Source organism: Rhodamnia argentea, chromosome 9 (genome assembly GCF_020921035.1).
Source record: "Rhodamnia argentea isolate NSW1041297 chromosome 9, ASM2092103v1, whole genome shotgun sequence".
Taxonomy (NCBI): Eukaryota; Viridiplantae; Streptophyta; class Magnoliopsida; order Myrtales; family Myrtaceae; genus Rhodamnia; species Rhodamnia argentea.
The window spans coordinates 22,698,684-22,714,783 of NC_063158.1; the positions used below are offsets into that span (position 1 = coordinate 22,698,684).

Genomic DNA, 16,100 nt, shown 5'->3' on the forward strand with positions numbered 1-16,100 from the left:
TTCAAGGGTTAGGAAATGTTAGGGCACAATTTGACTTCCAATTTGATGAGAGTGGAATCTGGCCAAAAAGAAAAAAAAAAATTGGGAAATTTCAAAGAGAGAGGGGGGGCAGTATCGTAATTTCCAGTTCCAGCAGGTGTCAGTTGTAAAGGCAGGGAAGAAGAAGGAAGTACATTAGTATGTTCTGCCTGCACCGTTCGGTATATTCTCTCTTTTTTTTGTCATTGTATCTCCCATTTGGATGTGAAAGCACTCGTCTCTGTCCCTCTCTCTCTCTCTCTCTCTCTCTCTCTCTACCTCCCCTAGAATCCAAGACTCAACCCAAGCTTCTTCCCCCCTCTCTTCTCTCTCTGTCTCGCTCTCTCTCGTGCAATGTTCTCCACGGGCATCTATGGCGTGATGGATGGGATTCAGAGAGGACCTTGGCCTCTCTGAATTTTCCAGAAGAAACTTTGGTTTTCTTGATAAGAGTTTTCCGGGCCAAGAAAGTTTGAAGAAAGGGAGAAGTTCTGCTGGGTTAGTTCATGTTCTGGGTGGAGAGCTTTCCCCGTTAAAGTCAGAGCTCATGAAGCTCTCATGCAAGTTCCACGTGTCCGTACCCTAGCGCCGACAATGATTCCTTGGCGGGTATGGAATGATGGGAATATGGTAAACTCTTTCTCCTTGCTTGGCCTGCAGTAGTGTTTCTCTTCGTTTCTCGTTCGTGTTGTTGGTGTCGAGTTAATGTTGGCTATGGTGAATTGGTGGTTTTCTTTCGTGGTATTTATGAGGTTGTGTTTGCTGTTCGCCGTTCGCTTTTGAACTTATGAGAGATTTTTGGCTAGTTGAAGTTTTTACTGCAGTTCTAGGAGAGGCTTTTGTTCATGCTTGTGTATGCTTATTTACTCTGAAATTGTTGGAAAAGATTAAGGCAATTGAGGTTGGTTTACGCCTTTCGGGCAATGAATTTCTTGATCTGTATCACTGTTGATAAGGCCCGGATCATTTGATTATGGACTTGGTTGATGTCCTGAGAAGGATGGGATCGGTTGCTTGGTAAGGTTCTATGCTTTAAATACGAGGAATCCGAAAGTGTGTTGAACTCCTTCTGGCTTGATGTCGTCAAGGCTGTGGTACTTCAACCTCTGTTTTGTTCTTTGGGTTCTAAAGGCTCACCCTAGAGCTTGTTCCCTTGTCTTTGTCATTTAGGGTGAAAATTTAGAGTCGTTTGCTCTGTGAATTGAGTACTTTTTTCCTTTTGTACTTCTCGCTGAGTTGTATCATTTGTGTGGCTATCTGATGCTTTTCTCTAAGTTAATAAATGTAATGTCTAGCATCTTGAATTTGATCCAAAAGCTTTTTCTATGTAATCAAGAATTCTCTACATACTTAGCATTATTCAGTTACTTCCTGGAAAGTATACTGATTGGATGGATACAATCGATACTAAATTTGGATGACCAAGCCAGCGATTAGGTCGTCTTTGCCTTTTTCAGGTGCCGATAATTATATCTTGGTTGAGTCGGTGCTTAACTAGATATGTATAACAGCATACTTGCTTTGCCATCATCCATCATGCTCATGGATCCACTTTTCTGTGTCAGTTTTGGCTCAACTTAAAGGTCCCTCATGCAAATTTTTCTGTAATTAGTGAGATTGATTCTCTAGTAGACAGTAGTCGACCTTTGGACGGTAGGGAATTGCGATGGAACGAGTTGATGTGTATTCTTTCTTTGCTTTTATCACTGTATATTTCTTTTGTTCTATCTGAATATCTGAATCAGAATTTACTTGGGTTTTTTTGTGTTACAGGCTTCATGGAGAGCTAAGGCCTGACTGTTGATTTCTTCCTGGAGGCTTGGAATCAAATTTAGACTGGCAACAGCTTTCCTGATCTCTAGTTATAGTGGGGCAAATCTCCTTTGGCAACATATTCAGGTTTCTGACTGAAACGATTCAGGCTTTTGTGGACATTTCAAACTTTCACCTACTCAGCAAAACTTCAGCATCGCAGAAGTGCTTTGAGGAGACTTAATTTGATGAACTATCTGAGGAAATGTTGCACATGCTCGCTTTTTCCACAAGTCCATCCTTGCAGTCTTCAGCAGCTTCACTCAGACCTGTGCAAGTATTCTGAACAAGAAGTCATCGCTTGTTAGACTTCTGTGACTGGAAAACTATTCGAAAGTTTCTGCTGCTGGAAACTTTGGCTCTAAGTCCATTTTTTTGGGCAAATCTCCTTTGGCATTTCGGAGTCCTTAGTTGGCTCCGTTTATCCCTGTAAACCAGGGGCAAATCTCCTTTGGCATCGGTTCTCCAGATTTAACAGTCACATTCTCTGCTAGATATTGACTTGTTATCTGGACCGAAAAGGTATAACTATATAATATTACAAGTGTGTTACTGAAAAGATTGATCAGCTTGACACTGGAGCATACATATTGCGTCGCAGAAAAGCATCAAGAAAGTCACTTGTATGGGAAGATTGAGCGCAAGTTGTTCTAAAATTTCTCAAGCTAGTGCAAGTTTGGAGGTATTTTTCAGTATTCATCCTTCGTTATCATCTCACTGATGGCATGCATTCATCTGTCTATGATAATATTTGCTATAGTTAGGACTTTAAATAAAAGATCGTTCCCTGACTTTATAGTTTGCTGTACTCAATACATGTGATTATTATCGATGTCTTGGCTTTTCTAAAGAAAAAAATGAGCTGAGGAACTTAAAGCACACAATCCTTGTTCGTGTTTAGACTACTGTGTTGAAAGATCTTGCTTCTTTGAATAATGTTCTTGAGCTTTTTAATATGATTTTTCCATTGTTAACTTTAGCTGGAATTCGATGTTTAATGTCAGTGATGATGACGAGTTAAATGCTTCTGTAGGTATTTGGAGAAATGGATTCTCTCTTCAGCGAGTCTGACTGGGATAGTTTTAGTGAAAGCAGTGAGGAGATGGACTTACTGTTCCAAGGTCAGGCTGTGAACCTCTTGTCTAACCTGGAGGAGAGCATTGGCAAAATCGATGACTTCCTTTCTTTCGAAAGAGGATTTTTTCATGGTGACATAGTGTGCTCTGTACAAGACCCATCTGGCCAACTGGGCAAAGTCATAAACATAGATATGTTTGTTGACTTGGAGAGCGTTCACGGGAAGATCATCAGAGACATAAACTCCAAGAAACTAATCAAAATTCGCTCGATTTCGGTGGGTGATCATGTTGTTTATGGACCCTGGCTTGGAAGAGTGGATAAAGTAATTGATTCTGTCACCATACTGTTCGATGATGGGACAAAGTGTGATTTCATAGGAGTTGATCAAGAAAAACTCATTCCTATTTCTACAAACATTGTCGATGACTCGCAATATCCATATTATCCTGGACAGAGGGTGAAGGTTATGGCTCCAACTGCTTCTCAAACTGCAAGATGGCTATGTGGAAGTCGGAAGGCGAACCAAGAAGAAGGAACAGTGTGCGATGTAAAAGCCGGTTTTGTGCATGTGGATTGGATCGGGTCCGTTCTCATGGATGGTGATTTCCATTTTCCTCAACCCTCAAAATTGCAAGAGGCAAAAGACCTTGCGCTGTTGAGCTCTTTTCCGCATGCAAATTGGCAGCTTGGTGATTGGTGTATGCTTTCAGGCACAGAATGCAAGAATCGTCTTGGCAGTTCTGGAAAATTGTACAAAGGCTTTCAGAGACAGGGCACCAGTTTAAGTTCTGCATCATTGTTTGCTATTGCAAGGACGAAAACAAAGGTCGATGTTGTTTGGCAGGACGGTGGTTGTTCACTCGGAGTAGATTCGGAATCTTTGCTTCCCATAAATATTATTGACTCTCATGAGTTTTGGCCTGAGCAGTTTGTTTTAGAAAAATGCAGCCCTGATGATCCACATACTCCGATTAGTCGGAAATGGGGTGTTGTCCGAGGCATGGATGCTAAGGAAAAGACCGTAAGGATAATGTGGAAAAACACTTCGATGGAGACGCCTGATGATATTGATGGAGAACATCTTGAGGAAACCATGAGTGCTTATGAGCTACTCGAGCACCCAGATTATTCCTACTGCCTCGGTGATATTGTGTTTAGAGTGGTTCAAAATCAGTCTATTGTCAAAGCTACAAAGGATCTTGTGGAGACAGAAGCTACAAAGGCTGAGGAGGCCGTCCTCGAAAGCGAAAAGTTTGGGAGAGATCACAAGGGCAACCCCAACAATTTTTACTTGTCCTGTATTGGCAACGTTGCAGGCTTCAAAGATGGTGCTGTCAAGGTGAAATGGGCAAATGGTCTTACAACAGAGGTATAAAGTCTGGTCATCTGATGGTTTGCTTTTGTGGTTTGGAACATTACTAAACAGTCCACAACCTGTGTTATCTTCTAGGAGACTATATGTTTAGTGTTATAAACGGTACAGTGAGGTTTTTGGTCCTAAAAGAACATAAAGCAATGCCGGTATTTTATGGTTTCTAGTTGGTCGAGTGTTTGCTTGTTTAATTCTCATCTTTGAGAAGAAATGAAGTTTTGTGTTGGGTTCTCATCCTTAACCTATTATTACCTTTATTCGCCGATCTTTCTCGTACATTCTTGTGCAAAGCAAACGGGACAGGTTCGTGAATATCCTCTGCTGTTATTTCAGGTTGCACCCTATGAGATCATTCGATGTGATAAACATGAAGGTTCAACTCCATCTTCATTGCCATTTGATGGAAACATTGAGCAAATTAATCAGCAGGTGGTTGAAAATGAGACAGTACCAATCCAGAAAGGAAAGGTAAAGTCTCTCTCTCCAAAAACAAATGCATGCATGTCTACATTCTCAATGGCAATCATTTTTCAGATGCGTTATGATAAGATAGATTCAAATGGTAGGATTCATAATTTGTATAACCTAGCCTAAAATCACATGGTCTCTCCCTTCCAAAGCAGCCTGATGGTGGTGTGTCAATGAGGATGTGATCGGCATGTTAAAGTGAGACAGAATTGCCACTTGCAATTAGGATCTTTGTAGATTGCTGATGTTCAGAAATCGCTTGCTTTAGCTGCAACTCTCTGAGCACATACTATATATGTCGCGCAGGATTTGCTGTTTCCTTGTACAACTGATGAAGAATGTCGGAAGCCCTCTTCTGGAAGCACCTCCTTTTTACTCCCACAGAATGCTATGCGGTTTTTAACCAGTGTTGCAGCAACCCTATTCAGATCCTTCAGCTCGGTGTCCGAGTCAGGCTCTGTGCAATTTGCTCCGATTTCTGAAGACGAAAATGGATGTCAAGCTTCTTTTGAAAATGTGGTAGTCGAGAATTGCTGTGATACAGGTTCAGAGATTCCATCTTGTGCGGAGAATGAGCTGCCAGCATCCGAATGGACAAGTTCAAAAGTTGAAGTAAAAGATGATCAAGATGTGAGGGGCCTTTTAAGTTCATCCAAGAGCATGGATGTGGAACAATTCAAGCAGTTCGATATGGTCACGGATTGCTCCGATCACCACTTTCTTGATGGTGCTGACAAAGGAGTGGCTACATCTCAGGTTAGAAAGAATGTCCGACCCAAAAAAAAAAAAAAAAAAGAAACTTCAAAGAAACAAAGCAATTAGTTATTGCATAGCAAGAAGACAGGATGAATAATGATTTTTTTCCCCTTTATGTAGGTTAAGAAAGGTTGGTTGAAGAAGGTTCAGCAAGAGTGGAGCATCTTGGAGAAAAATCTTCCTGGTTAGCATCTACTGCCTAAAGGATCTACACTTCTCTTTGATGTGATTTCTGTCTGTTCGCTCTTCTTTGAAATGTGACTGCTCGGTTCGGCCGGAATCTACCATTTAACTGGCATACTAGTGGATTGTTCAAGTATGATAGAATTGGACTGTCCAAGCAACCTAGTAGCATAATCTTGCCGACACAATATCAAAGCTGCCGATGAAATGGAACGTGCTATTTGCTCTCCTGTAATGCCAGTCCTCTATTCTCATGAACCTTTGCTGTACCTCAACAGACTCAATCTATGTCCGCGTCTATGAAGAAAGGATCGATCTCCTACGAGCAGCTATTGTTGGTCCTCCAGGAACTCCCTATCATGATGGCCTTTTCTTCTTCGACATTTTCCTCCCTCCAGAATTTCCAAACGAGCCACCGGTAATGACGAATGGGTTTTGTTATTCTTATGTATGTATGTGCCGAATTTCAGACAACAAATTCTTGTCCCCCAAAGAAAAATGAACAAATAAATGTGGTGCAGATGGTACACTACCACTCTGGAGGGCTTCGTGTGAACCCTAACCTGTACGAATCCGGAAAAGTCTGTCTCAGCCTTTTGAATACTTGGACGGGCTCGGGCTCTGAAGTTTGGAACCCCGGAAGTTCCACTGTTCTTCAGGTTCTTGTGTCTCTCCAGGCCCTTGTGCTTAATGACAAGCCATACTTCAACGAAGCCGGGTATGACAAGCAACTCGGGAAAACCGAGGGCGAACGAAACTCCGTTAGTTACAACGAAAATGCGTTCCTCATGACATGCAAGTCCATGCTGTATCTTCTGCGCAAGCCGCCCAAGGTTAAGTAATTTCACAGTGTCTGATCCAATTCACCATGATCCCCTCTCATGTACATTGGCTATTAGAATGGCTAACTAGTGGTTATGTGTCTCAAAATGTTGCCAATATCTGATAGAATAGTGTCAAATGTTTTAGACAGAGGCTGATTGAATTATGGTACAATGCAGCATTTCGAGGCACTTGTGGAAGAGCACTTCAGCAGCCACAGTGACGATATTCTCTATGCTTGCAAGGAGTATATGAAAGGCGCTCCAGTGGGATTTGCTTCCAGAGCTGAAGAAAAAGCACAAGAAACTCAAAAGGGAAGCTCCACCGGGTTTAAGATCATGCTCGCCAAGCTATTCACTAAGCTCATCGATGCATTCACAGAAAAGGGGATGGACTGCAGCCAGTTTCTCAGTGCATGAAAACTGAATCTCTATGACTTCGTTGTCAAGAAACACGAAGCAGAAAATCATCTCTGGGGTTTCAAACACTCATACATAACGTGTGGATTTGGTGCTGTGGTGGCCTGATGGGCATTCTGTACATAGGTGTTGTGCTGTGTGCGCGCTTGAATCAAGAATAAAACACCTCAAGTGATGCAAGGTGTTGTGGATGCTTGCTGTGTTCTGATGTGTTGTTATGTAATGGCTTGGTGTAAAAGCTCTGAGAACAACAATGGCATAAGGACTGTCATGTCCTGCCCGTTGCCTTGTGTTATGCTACTTGTAGTAACATTCATATGGGTGCTACATGTCTGAACTACTTGCTGAAAAATGCTCCCTGCCGGTGTTTGGTTTCGTCCATGCTTGTCATCACGGGTGGGCAGACAGTTTCGTTACAGGTTACTGCATGACAAAACATCTAATTTGTGTCTTTTGAGAAGACTATAGTTCTCATTAAAAGATTTACAGAGACTTAATTTCACTGCTTTCTTATCTTGTAGTTGGAAAAAAAAAAAAAAGAACAAATCCTCGTTTATGCGCTCGGTACCCTTTAAGAGGGTCGATGCCAAAACGTTAGTGAACCATATAAACGCTGAAAAAGCCTCTCTACTGCCTTTCTTCAAAATATTAACTTGAAATCTACAGCTGAGTCGCAGACAATATTTACAAATACATGCTCGAGGAATACATGTGGTCGTGAGCTGAACACTAATCTATCAACTGCTAAAACTACACCAATTACAGACAAAACACCGGGCCGGAGGAATATGGGCCCCCCTGCAGATCCACATTCGCTGCAAGATTATGCTGCTGAAGGAAACTTCGGTGGAAGCTTCAGAACATCCGCCCCCCCCCTTCCCCCGGCAATAGCAACGTTAACATCCAAGATCAGATGGACCCTGCATTGCAAAACACGCGCATGTTATTGCCTAGGTCGATTATACAACCAGCTCCTTTACTCTCCATAGGACATGAAACAAATTCAACCTGGCCAATCATGTGAAATGCAAATAAAAAGACAATGAGAAAACAAGCACCGATAAAATTGTATTCCGCAGTCAATTGCAAGAGTTTGGATTTGCACCGTGCGCTCAAAATGGTGCCCTGCTAAAAGTCCAAGACATCACCAAAGAAGGAATACAGGAAGAGAGGAGAGCAGGTTGAAACAAACAATACTACAACATTCGAGCACGACATCTTCAGACGATAAGGCCATTTCTGCAGCCTGCCAAGCTGAGTTCGATGTGGGATCAGTCATATATATTCGAAAATCACAGCAGGAGTAAACTCAGAATCTAGTTAGATGCTACTTCCCTTTATAGGGCTCGATTTCACTTCTTCCAAACTTGATTCTATCACTCATCCCTTAGCTATTATACTACCACCACCTATTCATGGCAGAATTGGTTGAAAATATCAATTTGCGAGCTCGTTCTCAATCTCCTGTCAAATTCACTTTTCTCTTCTTGCTTCCTGTCACCTCTTAAGTCCTTCCTCTGCTACTACGAACTCGCTCAATTAAACAACTATCATAAACAAAATGAATAGGGCAGATCTAGCTCAGGATCAAAATATCCTACAGCCTGACGCACATGTTAATCTAAAATATGCCTCATTGCATAATTTCTATTTGGGATAGGCTTAGGCACCATGATAGCTGCTTGGGCAAATCAAGGAACAAGAATCTTCAACTTGCCAATGCGTAATAATTCAAAGGAAGACTCATGCCGAGTTGTTTATTCTAACCCCAACAAGGAAAAATACGCAATGGCAGGAAAAGGTGTGGGGACAACTAGAAAGAGGAACACAAGTTCAACTATATCAAAACTGCCTATTCACCTAATTTTAATAGCTTAGTTTAGCCTCTTAAACAAATCGAGAACAATTACTAACCTCAGACAAAAGAAACAAATTTAAAACAAAAAAAGGGCAAGAACTCATACTTTGACGACATGTCGTTAGACAAAACTAGAAATGTAAAAGTTCAAGAACTACTTAAAAGGTATGGAATTACCTCAACTTGGACATCAGCTGGACTTCTTGCCTGTGAGAATACGGGATATTTGGAGGCCCCGGCTAAATGCTTCATTAAACAAGATTCTTATCTGCATTTCCTGGAATCCCGGCAACCATGAGAGAAAAGCCACAGGAGCCATCACGATAATTCCAAACAGCATATCGTACAGCCGGGCCAACGAAACTACGGTGTCCCACACCATGGTGGACTGCAAAAATGGTCTAAGCACAAGGGCAATGGATATTAGGCCCCATCCTGTGGGGACAAATGCAAGTAGGCTCTTCACAAGGTCGAGGAATTCGAGATGAGTGAACTCCAGCAATAGGATGATCACAAGAAGCACGACCACAATGACAAGCAGCTGTATGAAACGATAGCGTATGTGTTCCTTAGCAGCATATTTATCTCGAGCATATGCCATGATCACATGGATAGCGACAGCCACAACCATGTATATCCATGATAGCAAGTATACAGCAATGCTAGTGCTACCCTGGGTTATACCCAACTGATATACAACACCATACTGAAAAAGGAAGAAACGAAGGTCTAGAATGATCTCCAAAAGCTTGCCCCAAAGCCCTGTCGTCCTCAAATGGTCTTGTTCCTCGTACCACCAGGTCTCCCAGCTATGGTCCGCCTTAGTAAGCATCCCTCCACCATTCCATATCCACTTCATGAAATCATCGTAGTCATACACTGTCTTCAGCCAATCAAAGCCTGAAGGGTTAAATATAAATGGCGACATTATCCATGAGACGACCAGGAACCAGCTGGAGATGGTCATGGCTATGTAAACGAATGTGTCCTTGGCCATGGGACTTTGTGAGGCATACACTACCAGAATAACCCCGAGCTCGATGCCCTTCACAAAGTGACTGCGTGCATACAGTCGATAGTTCTCGGCGAATCTTTTGTGCTCCACCACGAAACCACGGCCGGTGGCTCTGTATTTCGCACCCCCGTGAAGAATGGTCCGGCCAAAATAGTGCGTTTGAGTCCCCAAAGAGAATGTGTAGAAGAATGACGCAAGCTGCAACTGCATCGTAAGGAAGTCCCAAACTGCTCCGAGGAATCCATGCTCGAGAGAGTTCTCTACAATCATTGGGAGAGAAGTGAAAAGGCCAAGCTGGACGGCAAACTGCTGGTTGAGAATAGCCGCGAGAGCTTCATTGCTGGCACTATCATTCATAGCTCTCCCTTCAATGCCACTAAGAGCAAGATAAAGGCGGCCCCACAAAAATGTGTAGACGGTAAGAACCACTATCAATGAGTTGAAGTAGAACCCTATAGTTGTGTAGAAGACAGACAGCATCCGGAAAAAGTCTAAGCGGTGACCCAGCCTATATATGTCTCTGCTCAGAACCTGCTCACCATTGCCACTGGCGACCTTGGCCTCAAACAGAGATATCTGATTCAACCCAACGTCCCTTCCCTTACCCACTTGAATATATTCGTGGTGCGTTACATTCCCTCTTCTCAGTGTACAGTTGAAGCCGGCAAATATGTCCTCACTGATGTTGATCACCTTGGAAGCCTTGCTTATCCCTCCACGGGTTAAGAACCAAAACCTATCAAAAACATCCGGGTGACCATAATGCATACGTACCTTCAAAGGGTTCGCCAGAACACGTTGCCCCAAAGTCACGAAACTCGTTTCCTGGGCGGACATAAACCAGGCAAGAGAGGACACAGAGCCAGTGAAAACATTTTCACGTACTCCTAAAATCGTTGGCCTCCTGATCCCGTAGAATTTCTTGAACTCTTCCAACAGATTACGCATTTTGAGTGCCTCCTCAAAGTAATTGTCTTGGTTCATGTCGATGGTTTGGAGCGCATCCCCCCGAGTGAAGATTATTGCGTGGTTCTGATTCTCTGGCTTTCCTTCGCCGAGCTGCACAGGGCCCGGCAACTGGATCCGGTAGATCTCGACCTCCCTCTGCAGTTGCTGGTCATACTTCACCAGAACGGAGTAAAATTCTACTCCATCCCTCCCTGAGTGAACCTCATCAATGTATGCAACTCGAACAGCCTCGTTTTCCTTCATAAGATACAAAATATCATTGGCACGCTGATCTTTACCTGCCTTCTGAACGCCATAGACCTGACAGGTGATCACATACGTGAACTTCATCAGGGCGCATGCATTCTCGCTCCCCTTGAACAGAAGACTCACGCCACTGGGTGCTCTATCAAGCATCCGTGAAGCCGACATGTGGATGGAAGGAGGACCATTCAAGCTGCCATTGGAGGACCTGAGCGAATGATGAGAAGCGATGTTTTGCGTTCCCATTCTTATGTCCATCTCTGAAGCGGAGTCTAGAAACGAAAGCATCTTAAGAGCCCTATAGTAGTACATCATTCCTCTCACGGTGCGGGACAATGTCTGGCCCCGGTAAGATGCCCAGAGACGCAGCTCTCTTGATTCCAAAATATCTTCAACATCCTCCAAGCCTTCCCTGCGCATCCTTTCCAAGAAGTTCGCCCACTCGTCCTCATAGACCTTCTGCAGATAAAACAGAGTTGAAATTCCATCCTCGTTCTCTTTTCGAAGGCCAACTTCTCCGTACAGGACATCTTCGTCGTAATAGGGAGTCAATACGGTGAAAGCCATCATTTTTTCCACGTAAGGGGCAAGAGGCATGTTCATGAAGAGCGAATTGCCAAAGAAAGCAATGCGACGCCTAGCCTCGAGATTCACTGGGACATTGTGCATCGAGTCTCTGGATGTAAGAATTGTTTGCACCCGGCGCAGCTGTCTGTAGAAAACAGGATCCTCATCACCAGGAAGCTCGACAGCATTTTCAAAGAGGAATCCTGCATCAGGGGCTCGGCCAAGGGGTGCCAGGCCCTCCTGCATCAAAGCTGGAATTGACTTCTTCACCTTTGGGAATTCTCGGACAGAAAGTTCGTAGAGAGCCTGCAGTGCATTCACTATCTTGCTCATATCTTTGGTGTCGCTCAGCAGAAGCTGAAGAAGTAAGCTCAACTTTGCATGAATATCTGTAAGAATTGTCATTTTATAAACTTCCGTGAGCTTCCCCCCCTGAATGTGTTCATCGATACAATCGAACAACTTCAGGGCGATAGATTTCTCTTCGGTATTGTCTTTGATGATCGTGATAATCAAGTGCTTGATGCTATCATATGCTTCAATAACAGCACATCGCCTATACTCATTGACGCAGATCTTCAACCAAAGATACCGGTCAGAACTATCTGCCAACTCACTTGCCTGACTCAGGGCAAGAAGCAGCTCATTGCACAGGAGGGCACAGGGCCAGCGGATTACCCTAATGTCCCAACAGTTGGGCGCAAGTTCCAAAAGCTCGAATTCTCTGTCACTAATGAGATCTTCTTCCCTGAGAGTTATCATGATTTCATTCCAGATCATTGCAAACCTCGTCGCTTCCACTTGACTGGATTCTAACTTATTGTAGGGCTGACCAAGACCATAACGCAGTCTCAGCCGGCGGATCGCATCACGCAGCTTCTTGACCATCGTCGCCTGAGGACTTAGCGTCTGCTCCCCTGGCATTAGATTAAACTGTATTGCACTAGCGAAAAACTGAAACCTAAGCCGCAGCTGCTCGATATTCCGTATTTCGCCCAAATGTGAAAACAGCCCAATCGTCGCACCAGCAACAGAAGAGAAGATAGAGTACCAAATTTGCAAGTCCATAAGGTATATCAAGATAACAGGAGTCCACAAAAGTATTATAGCCATCCTATTAGTTCTACCGAAGAACTCATGCCACCCGTACGGCATATTGTGAAGATGTAAAAGAACCTTTGTTGGAGCAACTAAAGGCTTGATTTGCAGGAAATAACTGAATGAAATTTTGCTAGCCAACACCACAACCCAAAAGAGGGCATACTTCATGTTATTCACGAGCCCTTCTCTCACGCCACGACCCACGAAAATTCGAGTGTGGAACCACCATGTAAACAGATACAATATGCGCCAATCCAACTCTTCAATTCCGTTCCGGATCCAAGGAAGAATGAAAAGCGCCAAGGCCAGCAACTCTGGAATTATAAACACTAATGCAGTCTTGAGAAATACAACGATCCGCCGATCGGCCTCTTGGGACCAATCGTCATCAGTATTCTTCTGACTCCATATTCTTGCATAGAAAACCGAAAAGACGACTATCCAAGTCACAGCAACAAGACTCTTCAACACCATCCTCAACCCAAGAAAGAACGTATCTCTCGAAACCAAACTATACTGTGTCCCCGCGTCGAGCACAGATTGCAGCAACCTGAGTCCACTCCAGGTGATAAACACCGTCAATAGCTTCACCTGCACATGCCTCCTCTCCAATGCCTGCCAAGGGTACTCCGTCCCCTCCCAAGCGATGATTATCATCGATTGTAGCAAGAGAATCAACAAAACCCAGAGCCTATCGAAGCTTCGGAAGACATTCCAAAACGACCTCTGCTCCACAAAACCCGTCTTCCCCACCCTCTGGCTCTTGTCTGCTGTTGCAAAGTAATTGCAATCCAACTCGATCGGCCATTTCAGCGTCTTGAAACATCTCCTGCTCCAAAAGTACTCATTCAAATCATCGTAATTCCGCCAAGCAGAATGTGGGGCCCTCCCGTTCCTACTGCCCTCAACCTCGATCTTAATGGTCTGGTAAATGGGCATCACAATGGACTTCAAGAACGGCTTTTGACGGTAGACCGAGGGCAAGAACGGCCTGCCCGTGTTCTCATCAATGCGAGCCTCGAGAATGTCGTTCAATTCCATGGCCATATGGTGAAACACATAGCAAATGCACTCGGGCATGAACCGCAAGTTCGCGGACTCGCCCCAGATGAGCAGATAGAGAGACACGTACAGCAATTCGCGGCGAAGGCTGGGGCCGTCGGCGCCGGAGGAAAGCCGGAGGCTGGGGACGATGGTGCCGGAGGAGAGCCGGAGGCTGTGGCGCTTGCCGAGGTAGGAGCACCAGAGGGTGTAGTTGCGGAGGAGCTTGCGGCGGAAGGACTGGAGGACGTCGGGGTCGAGGGCGTCGGGGTTCGGCGGCGGGGGGTTGAGGCGCATTTGGGCGTTGGCGAGGTGGAGGACGAGGTGCTCGCGCTGGTTGCGGACGTTGTCGGCCTGGAAGCCGAAGAAGGCGCTGAGCCAGTCGAGGAGGTCGGCGCCGGCGCTGGGGTCCCAGTCGGGGAAGGGCGGCCTGCGGAGGTCGTCGACGAAGCGGAGCGCGGCGGCGGCGGCGCGCACCTCCGGGTAGCGGAGGGAGGGGTGGTCGGTGAGGAGCGAGTGGATGGGGATGATGTTGTAGACCTCGCCCGGGATGGGAGGGGGCGGCTGCGGCGGCAGCGGCGGCGCGTCGACGGGCACGCGCCCACGCGTGGGCTGGGGCCGCTGGCGCAAGTTCATGGTCTGTCCGGCTAGGCGTCTGTTCAGTGATGGAGTGCGTCCGTTGTCACGTTGGTGACCGGGAAGAAGAAGCTGAGAAGCGAGAAGAGTTTCGAGTTTTAGAGAGAGAGAGAGAGAGAGAGAGAGAATATCTATTTTCTAAATTATTTAGTCAATGCATGCTGGGAAATATTGAAAAAATATATTTTTTTTCTTTTTTTACCATTTTTTTCTCAACACTAAACCAAAAAAGTAATTAAAAAAAGGCAAAACCACTATTGGACTCGAAAGCAACCTCACCCTTCTCCCCACTTTTCTCGGACAAAATATTTCCTTCCTGTGCTTATGCTTTTTACTGCGGCATTCACTATTTTACGGAACCAACTACGGTAAACAGATCATTACTTGTACGCTTCGGAATAAGATCGCGATGTAGCGATGCCATGACAGTAAATTCTTCGAGCTCCTTCATCGCTAGACCTCACTTTGACAGAAAAACCTTGCAACTTCATCGTCCGAGCGGCCGGGTAAGTGAATCGCTCGGTCTTTCGCGAGTTCGATTCATATCGCCGCATGCCCACGAAACGCGGTCGCCCCCTCGTTGCTTAAACTGCAGCATGCCTCATACAAGAGTCCTCCGTGGCCGTCAACATCTCGATAGGGACTCGTCGTCCTTGGACTTTCGGATTGCGGTGGTGGCGACATAGTTACAATTCGATCCCGACAATCCCGATGAGCGCAGAATTCATCCAAAGGGAGTTGCCAACATTTCACCCACTTTTTTTTTATAATACCACATAAAAAAAAAACCCTTCGAATTATGTTCATTGCGACATAAATACATTAATTTTTTTGTATTACGAAAAATCTCGAACTTATAATAGTATGACAAATATACATTACATAATTTAAGGGACATTCGTACCACATTAGGCATAATTTAGGTTTTTTTTTTGTGGTATTTATTTATTTATTTATTTTCTTGGTGGAAAAGCTTTTCACCCTCTTCCGCTCGTGGGCAAAACCTGCCACGTCACGTGTTCGGATAACGCACGAAACCGATACTTGACAATGAGAAACTCTCTCCTTTTCGTGCGTGCTAGTGTCGCGGACGCGCGAGCGAGGGAGAGTGAAGTCCACGGACCAATAGAATATCCGAAAAGTGGCGCTCCCGTGGGGCCTCACCTGTCGCTGTCGCACGGTATCCCCTGGGAATAAGCGAGAAGATACAACAATTAATTAGCTGCCCCACAAAAAAAAAAAAAGAACAAATGAAAAGATATTTCTGCTCTAAGCACCAGTCCAATACGACGACGTCGCCGCTTGGTGCCAGCAATGAACCGTACGGCGGTCGTGGACAGTAGCGCAAATTCTTTGCAGTGTTTTTTTTTTTTTTTGTCGGAAGTGCAACTTTATTTCTCCATTTCTCGATATCTGATAAAAAAAAAGGTGCATCATGGGCGGAAAAGAGGGAAAAATAGCTGATAAATTCTAATGAAAATATAAAAAAAAGTTTGATCACATTTCGTCCCATGACCACTTAACCCACATCTATGTTGGAAAATATCACATGCATCGCATCAATTGTGCATGTGCCCCCTGTTCATGAAATTATTATCTTTTTCGAAAGTGACCATTTCGAATAGTAAATTCTCATGTCCATCAAAAGACACTCAAAATCAACCGAAAATCAAACTGCCAAACTTAAATAAGATGGTAAAAATCAGTTTGGAGTTAGGCGATTTGGTCTCTCGAGGGTGG

At 44.5% G+C, this 16,100-nt stretch overlaps 2 protein-coding genes and 1 non-coding gene across 6 annotated transcripts; 1 reads left to right on the forward strand and 2 right to left on the reverse strand.

Annotated features, from left to right (window-relative positions):
* The first annotated feature begins 277 nt into the window (after positions 1 to 277).
* LOC115739734 (probable ubiquitin-conjugating enzyme E2 24) lies at positions 278 to 7,225 on the forward strand. Of its 3 annotated transcripts, none has more exons than XM_030672962.2 (9): positions 278 to 648; positions 1,792 to 2,512; positions 2,864 to 4,279; positions 4,616 to 4,750; positions 5,057 to 5,506; positions 5,627 to 5,690; positions 5,968 to 6,107; positions 6,211 to 6,522; positions 6,691 to 7,225. In XM_030672962.2, exons 2-9 carry the CDS (start codon positions 2,456 to 2,458, stop codon positions 6,928 to 6,930), a joined length of 2,814 nt encoding a protein of 937 aa, XP_030528822.1. In that variant the 5' UTR covers positions 278 to 648; positions 1,792 to 2,455; the 3' UTR covers positions 6,931 to 7,225. The 3 variants fall into 3 exon arrangements, with proteins under 3 accessions (XP_030528822.1, XP_030528821.1, XP_048141590.1); XM_030672961.2 differs by having other exon boundaries at positions 278 to 627; positions 5,057 to 5,510; positions 5,628 to 5,690; XM_048285633.1 differs by lacking the exon at positions 278 to 648 and adding an exon at positions 818 to 1,035 and having other exon boundaries at positions 5,057 to 5,510; positions 5,628 to 5,690.
* Positions 7,226 to 7,549: 324 nt separating this feature from the next.
* Positions 7,550 to 14,404, reverse strand: LOC115732926 (callose synthase 11-like). Of its 2 annotated transcripts, XM_048285632.1 has the most exons (3): positions 13,877 to 14,404; positions 8,966 to 13,846; positions 7,550 to 7,938 (listed from the first exon to the last, which is right to left on the reverse strand). In XM_048285632.1, the coding sequence occupies exons 1-2, from the start codon at positions 14,358 to 14,360 to the stop codon at positions 8,979 to 8,981; spliced, it is 5,352 nt and encodes a 1,783-aa protein (XP_048141589.1). In that variant the 5' UTR covers positions 14,361 to 14,404; the 3' UTR covers positions 7,550 to 7,938; positions 8,966 to 8,978. The 2 variants fall into 2 exon arrangements, with proteins under 2 accessions (XP_048141589.1, XP_048141588.1); XM_048285631.1 differs by having other exon boundaries at positions 8,966 to 14,404.
* Positions 11,262 to 11,341, reverse strand: LOC125316735. Its single transcript, XR_007199820.1, has one exon. It is a non-coding gene; the product is annotated as a small nucleolar RNA J33 (small nucleolar RNA).
* Positions 14,405 to 16,100: the final 1,696 nt, after the last annotated feature.

Coding starts and splice junctions, on each gene's coding strand:
- LOC115732926 (XM_048285631.1), bottom strand. CDS start 14,360: ATGAACTTGCGCCAGCGGCCCCAGCCCACGCGTGGGCGCGTGCCCGTC.
- LOC115739734 (XM_030672961.2), top strand. CDS start 2,456: ATGGGAAGATTGAGCGCAAGTTGTTCTAAAATTTCTCAAGCTAGTGCA. Junction 2,513..2,863: donor AAGCTAGTGCAAGTTTGGAG/GTATTTTTCAGT, acceptor ATGCTTCTGTAG/GTATTTGGAGAAATGGATTC. Junction 4,751..5,056: donor TACCAATCCAGAAAGGAAAG/GTAAAGTCTCTC, acceptor TATGTCGCGCAG/GATTTGCTGTTTCCTTGTAC.